Source organism: Plasmodium chabaudi, assembly GCF_900002335.3.
Source record: "Plasmodium chabaudi chabaudi strain AS genome assembly, chromosome: 12".
Classification (NCBI taxonomy): Eukaryota; Apicomplexa; class Aconoidasida; order Haemosporida; family Plasmodiidae; genus Plasmodium; species Plasmodium chabaudi.
The window spans coordinates 358,025-378,822 of NC_030112.2; the positions used below are offsets into that span (position 1 = coordinate 358,025).

Genomic DNA, 20,798 nt, shown 5'->3' on the forward strand with positions numbered 1-20,798 from the left:
TGTATATACTCTCTAAATAAAACATTGAGTAATTTGATAATTTACTCATTTTTGATAAAATAAAAGAGTATATAAAAAAAAGTAGATACAATGAAAATAAAAGTAAGGACACTGCAAAATACCGAAGAAGAAATAAACGTAGATAATAATGATACTGTTTCTGATTTAAAGAAAAAAATTGAAAATGTCTTTCCTGAAATGGCTTGTGATAAACAAAAATTAATATTCAGTGGTAATATATTAATAGATGAAAATAAAGTTGTTGATATATTAAAAGAAAATGATATAGTTATAGTTATGGTAACTAGAAAAATAATTACAAGTAAAAAAAATAATTCAACAAAAAATGCAAACGAATTAACTTCACCAGATTCATTAAAAAATAACGAAGATAAAAATAATGATAAAACAAAAAATACAGATACAGAAAATAAAGGAAGTGAAAATATCAGCAATCCTGAATCGATATTATTAACTGGTGATAAATTAAAAGAAGCCATAGACAATATTTGTGCTATGGGATTTGAAAGAGAGTTAGTACAAAAGGCAATGGTATTAGCATATAATAATCCTAATGTAGCTATTGATTATTTAACTAATGGCTTTCAAGATATTATTGATGAGGGTCATGATATATCTGATATAAAAGATCCATCTGAAAATCCAAATGATCGTGATGAAAATTATTCAAATTTATCAAACCTTTTAATGAATTATAATTTATTAGATGAAAATGAAAGACAAGATATGTCAGTAAATTCTGAAGCTCTTAGAAACTCTCCCTTCTTTAATATTATTAGAGATGCTGCATTATCAAATCCCCAAAGAATCCCTGAAATTTTAGAAATGATTGGAAGATCAGATCCATCCCTTTTAGAATATATTCGAGAAAATCAAAATGAATTTTTAAATGCTCTTCAAAATTATGATACTGATAATAATGCAGAAAATGATCTTATACCAAATTATGAATATGCCGATGAAGCAAATCAAAATACTGATAATTTTAATATTCCTATTGCATCATTAAATGAAAGTGAAATGGAAAGTGTTCGAAAATTAGAGTCCCTTGGTTTTCCCAAGCATGTAGCTTTAGAAGCTTTTATTGCTTGTGATAAAAATGAAGAAATGGCTGCAAATTATCTGTTTGAAAATATGAATGACTATGCATCAGAGTAATAATGAAGAAAATGCTGAAAACATGATTGATGAGAAAATATTTATATTATATAATGATTTGGGTTTTACATGCCTATATATATTTGAAGCAGGTTAATTAAATAATACTATTACACTCGTTGTACTTATTTCGTCATTATTACAATTTACACTTATTTTGTCTCAAAGTTGGAAGGGCTATAATATATGCATAATATGGGCGTATGCATATGCTAGTTGTATGTACAGCATAAATTTGAATATAATTAACCCCTCTGTTCAATATGACCAAAAAAATATAGATTATTTTTATTTACTATTTTAGTTCGAACTATTTTTTTTTTTTTTCATTTTGTTTTTCTATACTCTTCATCGAAATATTTTTTTATTGATGGAACACAATTTTTCAAATTTTTTTAAAGTTTTTATTTTAAAATTCATTTTTTTTGCAGAAATGCATTTGCTTGTCCAACAATTTTATTTAAATATATGTAAATAAATTTATATTACATATATTTTATTTAAGCTTTTTTAATTTTTTTTTATTTTTTCGATCCTCATAATCATGAGAAAAACATATTTTTCCAGATCAATGAACAATTTTGAATTTCAAAACATTTTGTTATTTCTCAAATTATTTAATTATAAACCCATATTTGCACACACACCTATATCCATTGTGTTATGTCTATTTAATAGGCAATATATTCACCCTTTAAACGAATAAATATTATATATGTTTTTATTATATTGATATGATAGTGTTTTAAAAATGCTCATAGGCTTTTACAACTTTTGTGTGTGCATAATTTAAGTTATTATAATTGGAAAAAGTAAAACAATGTACATTATTGTGGTTGTAAATTGTACCTGATCAATGTCGATATTATATTAAAAAAAATACAGTTTTTATTTTCGTTAAAATTGGAATATAGAACTAAATGGGGACACACGAAAATTTACACTTATTATATTTTACATATAACTAAATTAAGAACAAAGCATTATTTTAATACTAACCATAGACTTTCATTTTGAAAATATTTCAAAATTACATATAATAAATATAAATGGTTTTATTTTGTCTTTCTTTACAATAAATTCGTGTTTTCATTATAATTGTTTAAATATATCCGTTTTAACAAAATTGAACAGGTTTAAAATTTATAGTGCCTTAAGGTATTATATTTTTCTTCCCTTTTGGAAAGCAACAATTTTTACTATCACAATTTTATATAGTGTAGAAAAGAGAAAATATTGTTAAATAGGGGGAAAAGATAATATTATAACAAATATAAGTTGGCCTATATAATTATTACATTCGAAACCCTTATAGAAAATATATTTTATGTTTTCGATTTTTATTTTTTTATTATTTGTGAACAAGTTTTATGGTGTTTTATATATGAACAAATCGACCAATTATAAAACAGCCCAAATGTTTACATATATTTTTTAATGTGTTAAAATTTTTGCTCATACCATGATTTTCCAGAGAAAGAAATAATAAAAAATGTACATAACAACAAGTTCTTTATATTTTATCAAAATTTACTAGTTTAATCGTTTTATATCAATAATATACTTATGCATATTTTCTCTGTTCCCTCTTAAGGGTACAACAACATTTTTATGCATGCATTTATGGAAGAGTAAAGAAAAAAAATACGCCGCATATAATATATATATGTATTTATGTATATAATATGGTAAGCCCCTTTATACAGTTTATGTACTATTTAAATATAATGGATAAATTTAAAGCATATTATTGCTTATATATAACGGAAAAAATAAATCCCATAATATGTTAAGTATACGAATTTTACAAGCATATCGATTCATAATAATATATAATCAGCATTTTAAATATTTAGCACTATATATTTATATATACATTATTTGTTTCCAATGTAAGCTATAATATATGATTATAAAAAATAATAAATTATTAATACCCCGTTAAACTATATTCACATGTACAAAATATATATATGATTATAATATATCCCAAATTCCCCTTCTTTATTTATAACAACTTTTATGCTCAAAAAAAAAGTACATATAAATATCGTAAGGGGGAGGAGGAAATATACTACTATATATTTATATACATATATTTGTAATTGTGCGTTATAAAATATTGTATTCTCCCTTATATATTTTTTTTTTTCATAGTTTATTTTATACAAATAGAATAAGTACCAAGTGTGAATATAAAATATATGTAACGTTATTCAAAAAAAAATTAACGCATTTTATCTACCTATAAAAGTAAGCAAATTTACAAATGATAATTTATAAATACACTTAATTTATATATATATGTATATGTGAATAATCTATGACGTTTTTTTTTTACATATATAAAGAAATACACTAGTTTTTAAAGAAATTTATTCATGACATTTTTTTGGGCTTACATATACAATATAATAATAGTGCTAAAAAATAAAATAAATGTAGTGCTAACAAAATATAGAGAATAAATAAAAAAAAATAAATTCCCCCCAATATATTTAAATGATATATTATTACCCTCAAAAAATAAAACTTAAAAATTACATAACATGGAACACAAAATTTAATACCCATTAAAAATAAAAATAACAGTGTGAATATATAATAATATTATATTTGTTAAAAAATATATAATAATATTAAATACATATTTTTGTTATATCCCTTTGTTTAATACACTTATATAATTGTATTTTTTAAAAAATATTACATTTATATATGTATATAAAAAATATACACAATTTCTATAAAAAATAATTATAATATAGCAAATGTTATATAAAAATTAATCCCCCTATTTATTATAATAAATAATTATCCTTATATAATTTTTTCCCCTTTTGAATAATTTATACATTTTTATATAATAAAAAAAAATGTTAAATCATTGAATTAAAAATTATTATATTTTAATTTTTAATATATAAATTATATTATTGTTGATAAAAAAACATTTTATAGAAAAACAAGTAAATTAAGAAATAAGAAAAAAATGAGTATACAATACTGAAAAGCCCTTATCCACCTACATTTGTTGATAAAGTAATTTTATGTTCAGTTGTGCTTTTATTTAAATTAGAAAAAGTAATTGTCTCTTTTTATAAAAGTATTCAATAAAATTAATTTTAATGATAAGCTTTTTTAAAAACTTACTAATAATTTAAGTTTTTAAAAAAAAAAAAAAAGCTGGAAATTATATATAATATATATATAAAGAATAAAATCTTTGTATGTAAATTATAATGCTTCTTGTGAAAAGAAGGATATTCTACAATTGGGCATAATATTGTAAATAAAAAAGTTATATATATACATACATAATATTGCTAATAAGCATATTGCATTTACTTGTGAAATTAAAGCAACGCATAATAAAATCCAAAAGGAAGAATACTACCGGAAAATACTTTAATTAGTATAAAACAGATATAGAACTGACAAAAAACTATAACTCTTTAATTATCAAAAAAAAAACGTAGCGAAGTAAGTCCCCAAAAATAGTTTATATATGTGCACATGCTTGTTTCGTACGCTTATTTATTTGCTCTCATGTAGTTACACTTGCTTGTCAATTTACTTATTTGCCAATTTACTTATTTGCTAATTTTCTGACTTTGATTTTTCGCTTTCCATAGAATGCACTTCATAACTAAGATGGGAAGAAAAGCCAAAACCCCGGCTGCAGGACCAAATAAAAAAGAGGAAACCGAAAATGGAGCTTCACCAAAAAATGCAAAGGAAACCACACCAAACGATAAAAAACAAGGAGGACCCAAACAAAACGAACCAAAAAATAAAAAGGAAAATGTAAAAGCAGCCGAAACAACATTGAATGGACAACTTAATGGAAACGTGCAAAAAAAGAAAAATACCACTCCTGATTCAAAAAAAGGAAATAACGATGCTGAAAAGGAAGGTACTGCTAATGCAAAAGACAACAATGCTAATAAGGGTCAGAAGAATAATGAAGATCAAAAAAAAACACAAAAAAACAAAAATGCAAAGAATGAAGGTGGTGAAAATAATAAGCAAAAAGGAACTGCTGCAGAAGAGAAAAATAACAACAAAAAAGCTGAAGGTAATGCAAAGAATGCTAATAATAAGAATCAAGATAATAAAAAGAAAGGAAAAACTGAAAATTCTGCATCACCACAAAATGCTAATAATAAAAATAATAACAAAGAAAAAAATGAAGAAGAAACAAAGAAAGAAGAAGCTAAAAAAGATCCTAAAAAGGATTTAAAATTAAAGGAAGATGAAAGGAAAAAAATTGAAAATGAATTAAATAAAAAGTTTTTAAAATTATCCAAACAAGATAACTATAAAAATATTAGTGATAAAATAGAAGCAGAAGTTAAAAGAAAAGCAGAATTCGAAGCTTTTATAGTTACTATAAATTCTTCGATATCTAAAATGAATGCACAAACACCTAGACCAGTTAATATGAAATTAACATCAGCAGATGTCGAAAATAAATGTAAAGAAGCAAAATTAAAGAAAAAGAAATTAAATCCAAAGAGTGAAGAAGAAATGGAAGAAGTGAATACATATATAAATTATTTAGAAGAACAATTAATTATTACAAAAAATTATGAAAGCTTTAAAGGCTTCCAAAATCGCTTATTTACTTTAAAAAAAACATGTGAAGAAAAATTAAAGGAAAATCAAAAAAGCTTAAATGAAATAAAAGTACACGAAAAAAAATTAAAATTTGTAGAAAAAATAATTAAAATGAAAAAAGAAAAACAAAATATTCAAATAAAAGAAAGTGATATAATAAACAAAGAATCCTCATTACCAAATGATAAATATAATACATTAATTAAACCATATAATTTCCTTAATAGAATACAAGCAAAATATTTTGTATATGTAGATAAAATAAGTACCAATAATTTTGAAAACAAGACATCTTTTAATATATCTGGATGTAATGATGATATAGAAAATTTTATTTCTTATCTAAAAAATATCGATTTTACTGAAAAGAATTATGTAAACTTAAGTAATAAAGTATTTAAAATTATGCTTAATATATGTGATGGAAGTTTTAAAAAAATGGAAGAAGATACAAACGTATTTGTACATGTAGATAATGAAACATTATATTATTGTGGTATGAAAGATGATATTCCAAAATTAAAAGAATTAATTGAAAAAGCTAATAATGAAAAAAATACAAATGCTAAAAATATATCAAAAACAATTAAATTAGATTCCGTATTAGGTCGTGGGTTTAATAAAGGTTTATTAAAAGACATCGAAACCAAAACTAACACATTAATAAGAATGAATTATGATGCTAAAACCTTTGATGCTTCAGCTACTATAAAAGGAAGTAAAGATGCAGATATACAAGAAGCAGAAAATAAATTAAATGAAATTCTTAAAGGTTTGGATTCTGAATTTATTAAATTTGAAGAAAGAGAACTTTTTGCATTATATAAAAAATGTGCATATGAATTAAATGATATCAGAAAAAATTTAAATTTATTTGTTATACGACATGATAATGGTATTAGTTTAGTAGGAGACAACGAAAATATTAAAAAAGCTCTTGAAATTTTAGATCATGCTAAAAATATAATATCTAGCAAGTCAGTTAAAAAAAAACTAACTGAAGAAGAAGCATTCCTTTTTAATGCAAATTACAGAAATCAAATTAAAGCACAAACAGGAGCTGAAGTTAAAATATTCAATAAAACAAATTATAAAGAATTAAATATAAGTGGAAATAAAACCAATATTGATGATGCTATTCAAATGATTGATGATTTATTAAAAAAAAGAAAATGTGTTGAAGTAGCTATTAATGAACGAGTTATTGCATTATTATTATCAGCAAAAGCACAAAAAATTAAAGATATCGAAAAAGATACATATACTAGTATTCAAATTAATAAAACTAGTTATATTGCCCAAATATATGGACATGAAGATAATATATATTTAGCTAAAGATGTTTTAGAAAATCTAGTCCAAACGGAAGGTAAAGATGATAAGGATGCAAAAGAAGGACAAGATGGAAAATCCTCATCTAGTAATTTATATATCACTGTTGAAATGAATATAGATACTGAACATATAGGAAGTATAATTGGTAAAAAAGGAAGAACTATTAATAGAATACAAGAAGATACATATGTTAAAAAAATACATATAGACAAAGAAAATAAAAAAGTTTTCATTCAAGGTACACCAAAAACAGTAGAAGTTGCTCAAAAAGAAATACAAAAAATATTAAGTCGAAGCAAAGAAGAAAATTCATACTATGACCGATATAATAGTGGAAGTAATACTAGGCACATGGCATCAAACAGTAACTACAATAGCAACACATTTTCTCCATCTAACAGAAGACAACACAAAAGTTCAAGAACTGGAAAATCAAATTATAGATCTGATTCATCCAAAAATGAAGTTTATATTAACACAAATGATGAAAAAGCCTTCCCAAGTTTACACGATGTAACTAATATTCAATCCAGAAAAACAAAAAAGGCAATAAATTTAGCTAATACTAAAAAACATGATGCAGTACAAAAAGAGATTGTTGCAAATTAAATATAATTTGTAAGGGAAACTGATATAATAGGTCTTCTTAAAAAAGCAGTAACGATTTTAGGCAGAACAAAACCATGTAGGATTTTAAATTTCATCGAAAGTAAATGATAATAAACCCTATATATATGTACGGAATTTCCATTGATGCGTACCCTCAATCGCTTAAAATGTTGCATGTGAGCACAGTGCAATTTTATACAGGTGTATGGATCCTGCTCTACTGGAATCATAAAATACATTTAAATATAAAAACTAATTAACTATATCAAAAAATATAAAAAAATACAAAAAAAATTTAAAAATCAAAAATATCAAAAAAAATTAAAAATATAAAAAAATACAAAAAAAATTAAAAAATATAATAAAAAAAAAATAATAATAAAGAATAGCATAAATAACATATATATATATATAGTAGTTGTATTATTAGTGATATTATGTAAGATTGTATAATGTATATTTGTCTATATGTATATTCACATAATATATAATTATTATGTTAATATGCCTGTATCTTGTGTAAATATAAATATATATTTTATTTACATATTTTTTACAAAATTATTATATGTATCTTGTTTGAATTTTTATCATTTAAATTAAAAATAGACTTCCATTTATAATACTTTTATGTTAATATATATATGAATTTTAAAGTTGAATATTAACTTTTTGAAAACTAATGTAAAGATAATTTATTTTATTAAATATCCTATATATTACAAAAAATAAAAGTATTATATAGAAATTAATCAGATTTATACCATTTGAAAGCACTCTTAATTTTTCATTTGTTTCTTATATAGCTTAATAAATATTCATTTTAATTATAAAAAATTGGTATAAGTTTTAAAGGTTTTAAAAAAATAACAACAAAAAATGCACCAAACAAAAAGCGGAAAAGCAGTCATTGCTGCCTTTCTCTATAGTAATTAATGTCGATAAGGATTGCATATAATATATATATGCATATGTATTTACATTTATTTGCTTGCACAGAAATGTAATGATGCTTTATTATCCAAAATGGTGGATTAACAAAACTATAATCAACAACAATAAATAAAAATGGAATGATAAAATGATCACTCTTTTACATTTTCAAAATGCTTTGTCAAAATCATCATTTTATCAGTGGCATCATGAAGACTAGCCAAAAAATTATCTTTTTCCCATCGTGTCCATTTACGGCTCATTTTATTTAAGCAATACTGAAAATAAAAAAATAAAATTTACATTTCAACATTTTAAAGCATATATTAAGTGTGTGTACATTTTGGTATATACAAGCATACAATGTCGATTGCGTTTAACAAATTTTTTGTCTATACATTAAGTATAAAACAATAAAAGGGAAAATAAGACGAATATGCATATGCAGAAAATAACTAAGTTATCCACTAGAATATCTTCATAATATTGCGAATATTATTTGCACACACACATATTTATGAATTTTTTATATGTAAAATATATGCATAAACAGTTAATAATTTTTATTATATAGTTTATATGCTGACCTCGAAATTAGACACATCAGGAACATATCGTGTTGATTTTAATGTTTTAATTATGTTCAAATATTTGCAAATACTGTTTAATAAATGCTCTTTTGTTAAATGAAAATTCTTGTAAAATACATATGAATGGGCTAAAAATTCTATACAAAAAAAAATTATATTCATACAATTTATATGGAAATTTGTATGCATATTAAACATTTTTCAGCTATATATAAATCATAATATGCTGAAAATATGTCACTATTCTATCATAACAATTATTTTCTTTCTTTGATTAGTTATTACTTAATTTATTTTTTTCGGCCAATTCTTCAAGGTGGTAAATATAATCTCTACAATATTGGCTAGCTGTTATTGTTTCTGAATTCTAAATGTTCGAAAAGAAATGAAAAATGGATTAATATAAAAATGAAAAATAAATAGAAATAAACATAATTTTTAAAAGTTTTACCTCAACAATGGATGTAAGATAAATTATATCTTCATAAAGATAATTAGTTAACATCATAGGACCATTATATGTTAGAATGGAAAACATATCTTTGTTAATAAGGAAAAGCTCATCAATTTTCATAAAAATATTGTATAAATCGATAAGAAATTGTATAAATGTCTACAAAAAAGACAAATAAATATATATATCATAATAAAAGGAATAGAAAATGATTAAATAAAATAGGGATACATAAATGCGGCCATGTATTTCTTAATAAAATGGTTGTAGTATATTCTTACTCGTCTATCAAAACTGGTATTGTAATCATTAATATTTTTATATGTTTCTCTATTCTTTTCTCTTTCCTTCAATTTTTCATTTTCTATTTTAGCTAATGTTGGAAATACTTCATTTCTAACAAAAAGTCTTTATATATGAAACAGAAAATATGCATGCATATATAGAAACAATATAGGCACACATATATGTGTGCATGTAAAAATTTATATAACTACGTATTTGAGATAATAAATGTGTATGCTTCAAATTTTCTATGCATAAAAATAAAGCTTACGAATTTTCACGGCTATTATATGAATCCCTTATATTATAGTTAATATCATTTTTTCCTGTCCCACTTCTTTTTCTATAATCATTTATTCTTTTTAATTGAATTTCTTTATAGTTAACAAATTCTTTGGCATTAATACGATACTTTTTCTTATATTTAAAAAATTTCTTTATAAAAAAAATGTCATTACTGTTTTTTTTATAGTCTATGTTATAATATATCTTTTCATTATGAACAATGGACAAAAATGTATAAATTAAAAAAAAAAATAATGACGTATAAATCATATTTTATAGTTTCTTCTTAACGTTAAAAGCATCTTTAACCGTGATACATCAAACATCTTATCATTTTTTTATCTTTGTATTTTTCGTTTTTTACCAACATACATAATATGTACTTCAACTTTATATAATTATTACATTAAAAATACGATAAAATGTATATAATTTTCACACTTCAAAATTTTCCGCTTTTTAAGCACTTCTCTGTAATAATATATTCCGACTTTTCAGCATTTTCTAAAGCAAAATAATTTTTCATATTACATATTTTTCTTTTTATTTATTTTTTATATAGTTTGTGCATAAAAATATGCAATTATTTTATACTTTAAAAAAAAAAAAAAATAATAACATAAATATAATAAAAAAAAAAAAAGGAGAAAATGTGCATTCCATATCGTCAAAAAAAAATACATATATGCGTATATATATATTTTTTTTTTTACCAGAAAATTGTTCGATTATGTAACACATTAAAACTACAAAATTAATGGGATATATAACCCATTATTATACAATATATATTTATATTCATATATCTATTTATATATATGAATTTATAATTTCATTATGGTTTGCGTTTTATTATTTTTATAAATTTATACGCATTTAAAACATGCGTTATATTTGTATTATGTTTTTTCCCCCGTCTTTATTTTTATAGTAACAATTTTTTTTACATATAACTTGGTAGAGGAAAATATATATTTTCCATTACTAAGTATGAGAAAAAGAGAAGGTGGGGGGGAAAAAAAAACCGTTTTAACAGATACGTAGAGTATTATTCATTATTAATTTATATTTCGCATGCCTATATAAATCCATTGTGCAAACGATATTATTTTGTGTTTGTATTTTTTCTTAATCCATATAAAAATTCGTGTTAAAATACAACCATTAATTTGCTTCTTTGTGTCCATATAATTTCCTATATATTTGAATAGGTTAGGCATGAATATTTATTATTTTATAATTTTTTGTTTTTTACAAAAAAATTAAAAAAAAATATATATATGAGCCAATACACACAACTGAAGTAATATATATAGTTAAACTTAATTTCAAAATTAATACGTTTTTGTGATAATTTACGAAGTTGTATATTACACATCGAGTTAACAAAGCCTATAATATGGCATAACACGAAAAAATAAAAAAATCTGAGATGAAAAATGAAAATATAAAATTTTCACTCAGTAATTTATATGGTTAATTCGATAGAGACAAAAACAAGTCAAATATAATTTACAACAAAATTGGCACAATATTATTGCCAATTAACAATCATAAAATATATAGGAATAGCATAAATAATAACGTTTCAATGATTCAAAATTTTGAAATTAGCAAAGCCGAGAATAGCTCAAACAATGACCCCTCGTATATACAGAATAACATAAATGACAACTGGAAAAAAGACGTAGAGGGAACAAATAAAAATAAAAATAAAAAAACTGTGAATGAAAAAGGGAAAAATGCAAATAACAAAAAAGGAATAAATTTAAATTATATAGTTAATTATAATAGATATGAACCCAAAATATCGATTTTAAAAAAAACGGTATGTATTACTACAGCGAAAAATATAAAAAATAAACGAAATAATAACCAAGCTTCATCAAGTATTTCTAACAATAATAATAATAAAAAACAATATATAAATTGTAATTTTAGATATTATGTATTGGAAAAAAAATATTTAGAAAATTCTTTAAATGGAGATAATATAGAATGGAAACATATAGAAAAAGTTGATTACATTATTTATGATGATACAAATTTAGCTTGCCCAATTTGTCTTGAAAATAATATAATATCACCAAGGATAACACAATGTCGACACATTTTTTGTTTCCTATGTATCTTAAAATATTTTATAGACGAAGGAAAAGATAAGGCATGGAAAAAATGCCCTATATGTTTTGAAATAATTAATGAAAATGATTTAAGATGTGTTAAATTTCAATATGTTAAAAAATATAATATAAATGATAAAATAAGTATGTGTTTATTATTTACACAAAATAAAAAAATTGATATCAAATGTGAAAAATTATGTTTTAATAAAAATTTTAAAGTTACTAATAATAATTTTATTAAAAATAAAAAAAATATGGATTTTAAAGATATAGTAAATCTAGATACAACAATTCAAAATTTGTATTCCTTTAGTCAAAATAATTCAGAAAAAATATTAAAATTAAATTTAAATTTAGGAGTACAATTTTGTAAAATTTATTACTTATATAACCCTCTTTCTTTATTATTAAAAGATTTGAGAATTTTATATTTTATTCGTCAAAATAATCAAAATAAATTTTTTATATCTGATCAAGATATTATACAAAAAGCTATAGCCAATATCAAATTGAGGGTAGCAGAATATATGAGTATACCAATTGAAAAGTTGGATTCAAATCTTATATACACAGAAGAAGGAACAGAATTGGGCTCTGAAAATTTGGCTGATTCCTTTTACTTATACAATAATCTGGCCCAAGAAGTTTACGTAATTCTGCTGCTCTTATTTATCTATGTCTACACAAATAAACCCTTTACACACAACATATATATACTCGTCTTCCATTTCTTTTTTCAATATGCAGGATAGCATAGAACAAATTAAAAAAGAGATGGTAATGGATTCTTATGGAATGCCAACGAAAAAAGGTGTATCTTCAGATCGGCGCGAGAGTACTGATTCAGAAAAAAATAATAATGAAACTGGTTAGAATAAATAAGAAAAGAAATATATTTTTTTCATTCTCATATAATATGCATATTGAAAATTACTATGCTCGACAGTCTTTTATATTTTTAATCTTCAGAATCACTTGCTAATATACAATTCAATAATTTTATAATATATGTTTTTCATCTTGTTATTTGCAGAAATATATTTCTATCAAAGTATCGATGGGCAATGCATATTCCTCGATCCTTTCGTTTTAAAGTTCGTATTAAAAAGATAATAGATCATAAGCCCATACAAATATTTTACTATATTCAAAAAATATTGTATAACACATATTGCATTTCCACTTCAATAGGTTAATTCTTTTTGAATATGATAATGACATGGATAGAATTCCCAAATTTTTGAATAACAAGCAGATTACATATATTGAATCCTTTGAACTAACTGAAAAAGCTAAGAGAAAGTAAAATATACCACAACTCACGAAATATATTAAATAAACTACTGTACATCCATTTGTATATTTAAATAAGTAGCATATTCTATGCATGATTATTCGATTTTGTTTACTTGTTGAATATTATTTTTTAAATCTCTATAATAGATACACGTTTTTATCGTGTTTACCTCTTGGAACTAATGTGTCATTTGCCACATTAAATATTGGTAAGATTGTATTCTCCTCATTATTAGCTATATAACCATATCAAATTTTTGCACACACACATTTTTATGTATGACTTAATTATTTATTTTGTTCAGACGATGTTATATCTAAGCGAACCCAAACCCACTTTGCGGTATTTTTATATTACCCAATTTGAGATTTTTTCATTTATTTTGTCATACCTATTTGTTTCATCTTTATTTTGTTGTATTCTTGTGAATTATAGAAGGAAATATCTGAGCGAAATAAAAAGAATTATATCATTTTAAGTAAAAAGAAGAAAGAGGAAAAACTATTTCAAGCCTTAGCGGTAATAAATTATAAACCATTTTGTATTAATAACATATGAACATATATTTTTCATATGTATATATTACATACATATATATATATATACTATATTTTGTGTGTAACAGAATGAGGAAATTGCTCGAAAAGAAAAACGTTATTGGGACCTTCCAACTAATACAATAAATATACACGTTCCCAAAGCAACGGGAAGTCCTGATAAGTTAAGGTATAGATATATATCTACCTAAAACAAAATTTGTTACTTTTATATTAATATGCATATACATATGTATGCTCGATTCGTGTTGAATTTATTTTAAGGTTATCAAACCAAATGGGAGGAAATAAAGATTCTCAAACAGAACTTTATGACGATGAAATATTAAAATATGAAGATTTCATACCATCAGAAGAAATATATAATACAAATTCAAATAGCTTAGATTATGATCAATATGAAAATCAATTTTTTGATGCAATGGAGTTAAAAAAAAAAAAAATTAATAATAATTTTAGTGACAAAAAAAAGAAAAAGAAAAATGATATCGAAAATTCTAAGAAAAATAAATGTGACAACAAAAATGTTGCCAATAAATTTGCTGCTGCTACAAAACAACAATTCTTAGACGATGATGATAAAATTTATCAAATATCCAAAAGTTTTCTTGATGTTGCGAAATCTAATTGTAATACTAAAATTGATATTAATGAAAAAAAGGAAGATAATATATCTATTGGTAACGGTACACTTAGTGTTAATCTGATGGATTGTATTAAAGTCAAAACAACTAAAAAAAAAAAAGCAGAAAATAAAAACTAAAAAATGAATGTTTTGTTACTTTAATAGTTAAAAGTGCAGCTTTGCATATCCAGGTTGCATTTATTTTGATTTTTTTTTTGTTTTAGTATTACAATATTTGCATTCGCAATTCGTTTCCTTTAATTTTCTTTATTTTATGTGCTTTATTTTATCGACTTACATGCATTAACATTTTCATAGACTGCCTTTTAGTATCCTGTTTTGTTGCATTTACCATATTAAATATATGTGACAACCCATTTTATACTTAATATTTCCTTTTATTCTTAATAGTCTCTATGTTTCGAGTTGCATTTTTTATTTATCTTATTATGTAAAATGTTTTTTTTCTGTTTATTTTATTCTTAAGTATATGCAATATATTCGTCTTTATTATTACTAGATATTAGGTGATTGCATTTATTTTAAGTAAGCATAATATTTAATTGTTTTGAGTATTCATTTTTTTATGTATTAATAATATGCATGATATGCTTACTATCGTTTGTTCTGTTGTTCTTTCAATTTTTTTAATTTTTAAGTGCATTTGTCAATTTTTACTTTTTTATTTTTTTTTATTTTGCTAACATTTTTATTTTAAAAAAAAATTGAATAGCGAATAAGTATGTAGCATATTAATGTAAATGCTTATCGACTTTTTATGAGATACCATATGTCTAGTTTGGCATATGCAGAATTTCTTTGTTGATACATATAAATAAGGGCAAACATTTTCATCCTTATTCTTTACAATATTTATTTAAGGCCTATATATACTATTAAAGGGTAAACCCTATTATATGTGATAATATTTATTTAGTCGACTTTAAAATTAAAAAGTTTGAAATATGAATTATACTAAAAAATGAATGTCATTCATCAAAAGAGTTGATAATTATAAATTGGATATCCAAAAAAAAACATTTACTTTCAGAATATAAATGATAAGAAAATGTATACAAAATTAATTAAAAAAATGAAAATTGCATGATTTAGCGCAATTATAAAATAATAAAAATAAGATTTATTGAATTAAATTAAAAAATATATTTACACAAGTTGCATAAATTTGTCGAAAAGTATGAAATGTGTATATTCATTTTGGCTATTCATAAACATATCTTTCCATAGAAATATATGTTATATTTCATATAGTAGGTGAATAAATTTAATTTAATTTTTCTTTATCTTTTAAGTATTTTTTTTCCAAAAATGCTTGTTTGGATGCTTCTAATTTATCCTTTAGTTGTATGTAGAACATTATGTTGTTATTGTCTACACCTTTAGAATATGATTTTTCTTCAATTATTTTTGAAAGTATAGCTATTTTATCATCAAGAAGTTTAATTTTTTCATCGTTTGAAAATGAGGAATATAAAATATGAGCTCTTTGTTTATGTGGTATATCCCCCTGATTCTCATTTGCGTCAGTTTGTTCAAATTGATCTTCATCTTCTTCTAAAAAATCGAATGATTCTTCTAAGAGGGTTTTATAAATATTGTCTGCCTTATAAATTTTGTCATTATTATTATTTTTATCTTTTACATCATACCCTAAATCTTTATATAAATCGCTAGTAGATATATTTCGATTGAAAAGGGAATTTTCATCATCACCATAATTAATACTACTATTAACCGTAGCACTAGTAGAATTTATACTATTACTAGTATCAGTTTGATATATTTTTTTTTTTAAATCTTCAGAATTTATATATAAACTTTTTTTTTGTAATTTAACTAGCCAATATACATTTTTTTTTTTTATATTCGATTGCCTTCTAAAAAGGATAGATTGAGTAAGTTTTTTTTCTAATGATAAACGATCTTTTAATATAGCTTTTCTTTTTTTATCTTCTAATATACGATTTCTAATTATTTCCCTTCTTTTTTTTTTATCTTCTTTAGTTTGTAATAATAATTTTAATTGTTTACTTCTCTCTTCACTAGTAATTTCACTTAGCTTGTGTAAATATTGAGCTCTATATATTTTTCTTAAATCTCTCATTTGTCTTTCCCACATATATAATTCACATTGATATGGAGTTATTCCATTATACATTTTATTATACATTTGTTGATATACACTTTCATTTGATAATAAAAATTCTAACCGTCTATCCAATACTTCTTTTCTTACATTAGGAGGTTTTATAACTTCTAATATTTTTTCGCTATATCCAGTTTTTGCTCTTGGTATTATACGTGGCATTCCTATTTCACAAAATAATCTTTCCTTTTCTTTTAATCTTGCTAATCTTTTTACAGGATTACTAAAAGGTCCGATTTTTCTTTGTGGCTTTTCTCTTAATTGGGCTCTTTTGAATTTTCCAAATACTCTCATAAAACGAGAGGCATATAATACCCTTTGAAAATTATTTGCATAACTCATTTTGTTTGTTATTTTTTAAATTGATCATTTAAAAGTTGAAACATTATTATATATGCATCTTGTTCCTATTAATTTGTGTTTCCCTTTACACCATGTAATTCTTATAAATATATGTATATAGAGATATTAAGAGAGTAGTAATATTTTATTTCGTTTTTTTAAGATATGTATATGAAAAATGTTGAGATTTGCTTTGAAATGCTTTACGAATTTCACATTATTATATCATAATTTTATGTATTGTTCTATAATATCCAAATAAAATAACACATTCTAATAATTCGGGTGAATTATATTGCAAAGAAGTTTAATATGCATAGCTATTTTTTTTTTTTTAATTATTTTTTTTTCTACACTATGATGTATTTTTCCTGTGACATAAAATTCGACAGCGTTTACCAAAAATTAATTTATAAATCCTATTTACATTATATTTATAAAATTTTCGAATAATCAGAATTTTCATTTAATTCTATGTATGCATTTTTTTGTTTATTAGTTGTGCTGTTGTTTTTGTTTATTTTTCGACCGCATTTTCCATTTTACTGGATATAGCTATACATACATATATATCCGTTGCAATGACAAATATATATATGTTTATTTACATATTTGTTATTGTATATTCTTTTTTGCATACACCTGTGATTAAAAATGTATATTTACATATATACACTAGCATATGCATACAAAAAAGGAACCCATTAAACCACGTATAAATATAAGCAGCCGAAAATCTGTCAAATATTACTATATATATTTAATTTTTTTAATATTTTATTTTATTAATTTATATATAATAATAATTTATTTTTAGTAATTTTTATGCTTATCTTATAGAAGAATGGTGGTAGTATATAAATTTATTACAACAGCTACGTCTTTTTTTTTATGTTTTTCTTTTTTACAGTGTTTTTATTAGGAAAATACTTATCTATTGTTTCGTATATATACTAAAAGTTTCATGCACCAACGTACACCATTAAAAAAACACAAATTATAATAAAATAACTAATGAATAAAAAAATAAAACAAATGTAATATGTTTATACTGCACACAAAATTATAACATATTAAACTGCACTATATCTCAAAATATTTTTATTTATTTTAATTTTTATAAACATAAAAATTATTATGGTAGTTTAAAAGGAAACAACTTTTTTTGGCATTTTATATTTTTAAGATTGTCTAGTTAATGCATTTTCAAAATATCAACTTAAAAATAGTTCGAACAAAATATGTCTCTCTGTTATATTTCGTATATGTTTTTTTCGCTCTCTATTTTTAATAATTAAATAAAAGAATATGCTTACATAAAAATAATCATCACGTTATGCTAATACGCAGAAGATATGCATTATTTTTTCACACATATAACATTGATATTTATCGATATAAAAAATTTTAGTGTAACATATAATTTTGAAATATATAGAATATTTTGATAGTACTAAAATTATTTATTCTGTAATTTTACTATTCGGGGGAAAGTGAAACTGCACCACAAAGGAAGAATAATAAAATAAATAAAAGGGCAACCAAACATATATAGACACAAATAATATATATATTATTCATATTCATTTTGCCAAATATATATTTCTATAACCAACAAAATTAATTACACACATATAAACTTTTAAACAATGAAAAAGGTACTTGTTTTATTTTTTGTTTTTTTATTTAAAATATGGAAGGAAACTGCTGAATGTTCCAAATACCCCAAAAGAAAAAGACATGGAACTGGTATGAAAGAAAATTATTTAAAAAACGAGAATTTAAATAATTACAGCTTCATGATGGTTAACCCAAATGACGAAAAAGTTATGAATGACAACGCAAAGAATGCCAATAATAACAACGTGAATAATAATGACATCAATAATAACAATAACAATAACGACAATAATAATAATAATGGTAACAATAACAATAATGACAATAATAATAATGACAACAATAATAATGATAACAACAACAATAATAATAACAATAACAATAATAATAATGAAGAAAAAAAAAATGATGTCCCACCCGAAAAAAAAATTAATAAAGAAAACTTGCTAGAATATGGAACCCATGACAAAAGTGGACATTTCATCCCTTCTTACAAAACATTAACAGATGAAATATTATCGACAAGCAATGCATTGGTATTTTTTTTACATTAGATATTTATACATGCCAAATGATTTCCTTTTTCATTTATATGCCATATTTATTATAATTATTTTTTTCTACTTACAGGAACGAGCTTCAAATTACCTAAAAATCACATGCTCTCATCTCATGAAAATTCTCGAATTTATTCCAGACTCTAAGATATCAACACAATATATAAAAGTTGATAATAAAAATGTCTACTTAAAAGATATTAATACTGAATGCCAGGATATTTTTTTTAGTTTAGAAAAATTAACTATGACCACCATTGTTCTTAATTCAAAAATCAATAAGTTGGTATATGTTCAAGATTCTTAAAAAGCCTAAAAGTATGGGCATAAATCGGAGAGAAAATATAAGGAAAGACAAAGAAATTAAATATTTTATATAGTTTTCAAAAATTTTCATGATACAACATGTATACCATCTTATAAACCATTTTTATGTTTGTAATCTTTCTATAAAATAAATATATATATTATTTTGTAGGTATTATAATATTTGTTTTTTTTCATTTCATTTATGTGATATATATAAAAAATGTGTACAGACATTATGTATACACATGAATTATAAAGCTTTTTTAATAACTTTTTTTATTCATATTTTATTATAATTTATATTTATTTTTTGTATATATCACACCTTATTTTTGTCTTTTTTTCGAACAAATATTATCATTTGTATTTGTTATTTTATCATTTCTTTGTCTTATGTTTTGTGATTTAAGAAATATGATTTATTTTTATATTTTTTCCTTTTCATTCGTTTTTTTTTGTGAAGGTTTTAAGTAAATATTTAGCATTTGAGATTGCAATTTAAAAAAATGCGGAAATATGACCTTTAAAAAATATATACATATTATGCATATATATATGCATATATTTTTTGTATTCATTATTTTAAAAAATGTGTATATGTATTGGTTTTAAACTTTTTATATTTACATTAAAAAAAAATTAATTTGTAAAAAAAATATATTTGAAAGAATAATAAAAAATCTCATAACTGAAGGACTTTCTATAAATACATAGATATACATAAAAATTAGCCTATTCCCAAAACATACTTGCATAGTCATATGCCATTAAATATGTATGATGTTGGAAAATATTAACTAATGCTGCCAACCTTTTTGTGTGCAATTTCCATATATGAGCAATGTATTATTCCCATAAAATGTGATTTTACAAAAAAATAAAAAATTAATTAAAATTATGGAAATATT

General features: G+C 22.6%; 6 protein-coding genes across 6 annotated transcripts; 4 read left to right on the forward strand and 2 right to left on the reverse strand.

The window, feature by feature from the left end:
* Positions 1–90: 90 nt before the first annotated feature.
* On the forward strand, positions 91–1,179 carry PCHAS_1210800 (DNA repair protein RAD23, putative; the record flags this gene model as incomplete). Its single annotated transcript, XM_732037.2, has 1 exon — positions 91–1,179. The coding sequence occupies one exon, from the start codon at positions 91–93 to the stop codon at positions 1,177–1,179; it is 1,089 nt and encodes a 362-aa protein (XP_737130.2).
* Positions 1,180–4,815: 3,636 nt separating this feature from the next.
* On the forward strand, positions 4,816–7,743 carry PCHAS_1210900 (PRE-binding protein, putative; the record flags this gene model as incomplete). Its single annotated transcript, XM_739513.2, has 1 exon — positions 4,816–7,743. The coding sequence occupies one exon, from the start codon at positions 4,816–4,818 to the stop codon at positions 7,741–7,743; it is 2,928 nt and encodes a 975-aa protein (XP_744606.2).
* Positions 7,744–8,828: 1,085 nt separating this feature from the next.
* PCHAS_1211000 (heme oxygenase, putative) lies at positions 8,829–10,560 on the reverse strand (the record flags this gene model as incomplete). The annotated part of the gene is made up of 6 exons (XM_016798829.1): positions 8,829–8,954; positions 9,264–9,403; positions 9,552–9,633; positions 9,718–9,879; positions 10,002–10,128; positions 10,277–10,560. The coding sequence occupies 6 exons, from the start codon at positions 10,558–10,560 to the stop codon at positions 8,829–8,831; spliced, it is 921 nt and encodes a 306-aa protein (XP_016654195.1).
* Positions 10,561–11,881: 1,321 nt separating this feature from the next.
* PCHAS_1211100 (RING zinc finger protein, putative) lies at positions 11,882–15,033 on the forward strand (the record flags this gene model as incomplete). The annotated part of the gene is made up of 9 exons (XM_016798830.1): positions 11,882–13,066; positions 13,164–13,284; positions 13,450–13,510; positions 13,608–13,718; positions 13,860–13,921; positions 14,018–14,055; positions 14,149–14,232; positions 14,339–14,439; positions 14,535–15,033. The coding sequence occupies 9 exons, from the start codon at positions 11,882–11,884 to the stop codon at positions 15,031–15,033; spliced, it is 2,262 nt and encodes a 753-aa protein (XP_016654196.1).
* Positions 15,034–16,180: 1,147 nt separating this feature from the next.
* On the reverse strand, positions 16,181–17,404 carry PCHAS_1211200 (conserved protein, unknown function; the record flags this gene model as incomplete). The annotated part of the gene is made up of 1 exon (XM_016798831.1): positions 16,181–17,404. The coding sequence occupies one exon, from the start codon at positions 17,402–17,404 to the stop codon at positions 16,181–16,183; it is 1,224 nt and encodes a 407-aa protein (XP_016654197.1).
* Positions 17,405–19,053: 1,649 nt separating this feature from the next.
* PCHAS_1211300 (rhoptry associated adhesin, putative) lies at positions 19,054–19,888 on the forward strand (the record flags this gene model as incomplete). Its single annotated transcript, XM_736603.1, has 2 exons — positions 19,054–19,560; positions 19,655–19,888. 2 exons carry the CDS (start codon positions 19,054–19,056, stop codon positions 19,886–19,888), a joined length of 741 nt encoding a protein of 246 aa, XP_741696.1.
* Between the last annotated feature and the right edge of the window lie 910 nt (positions 19,889–20,798).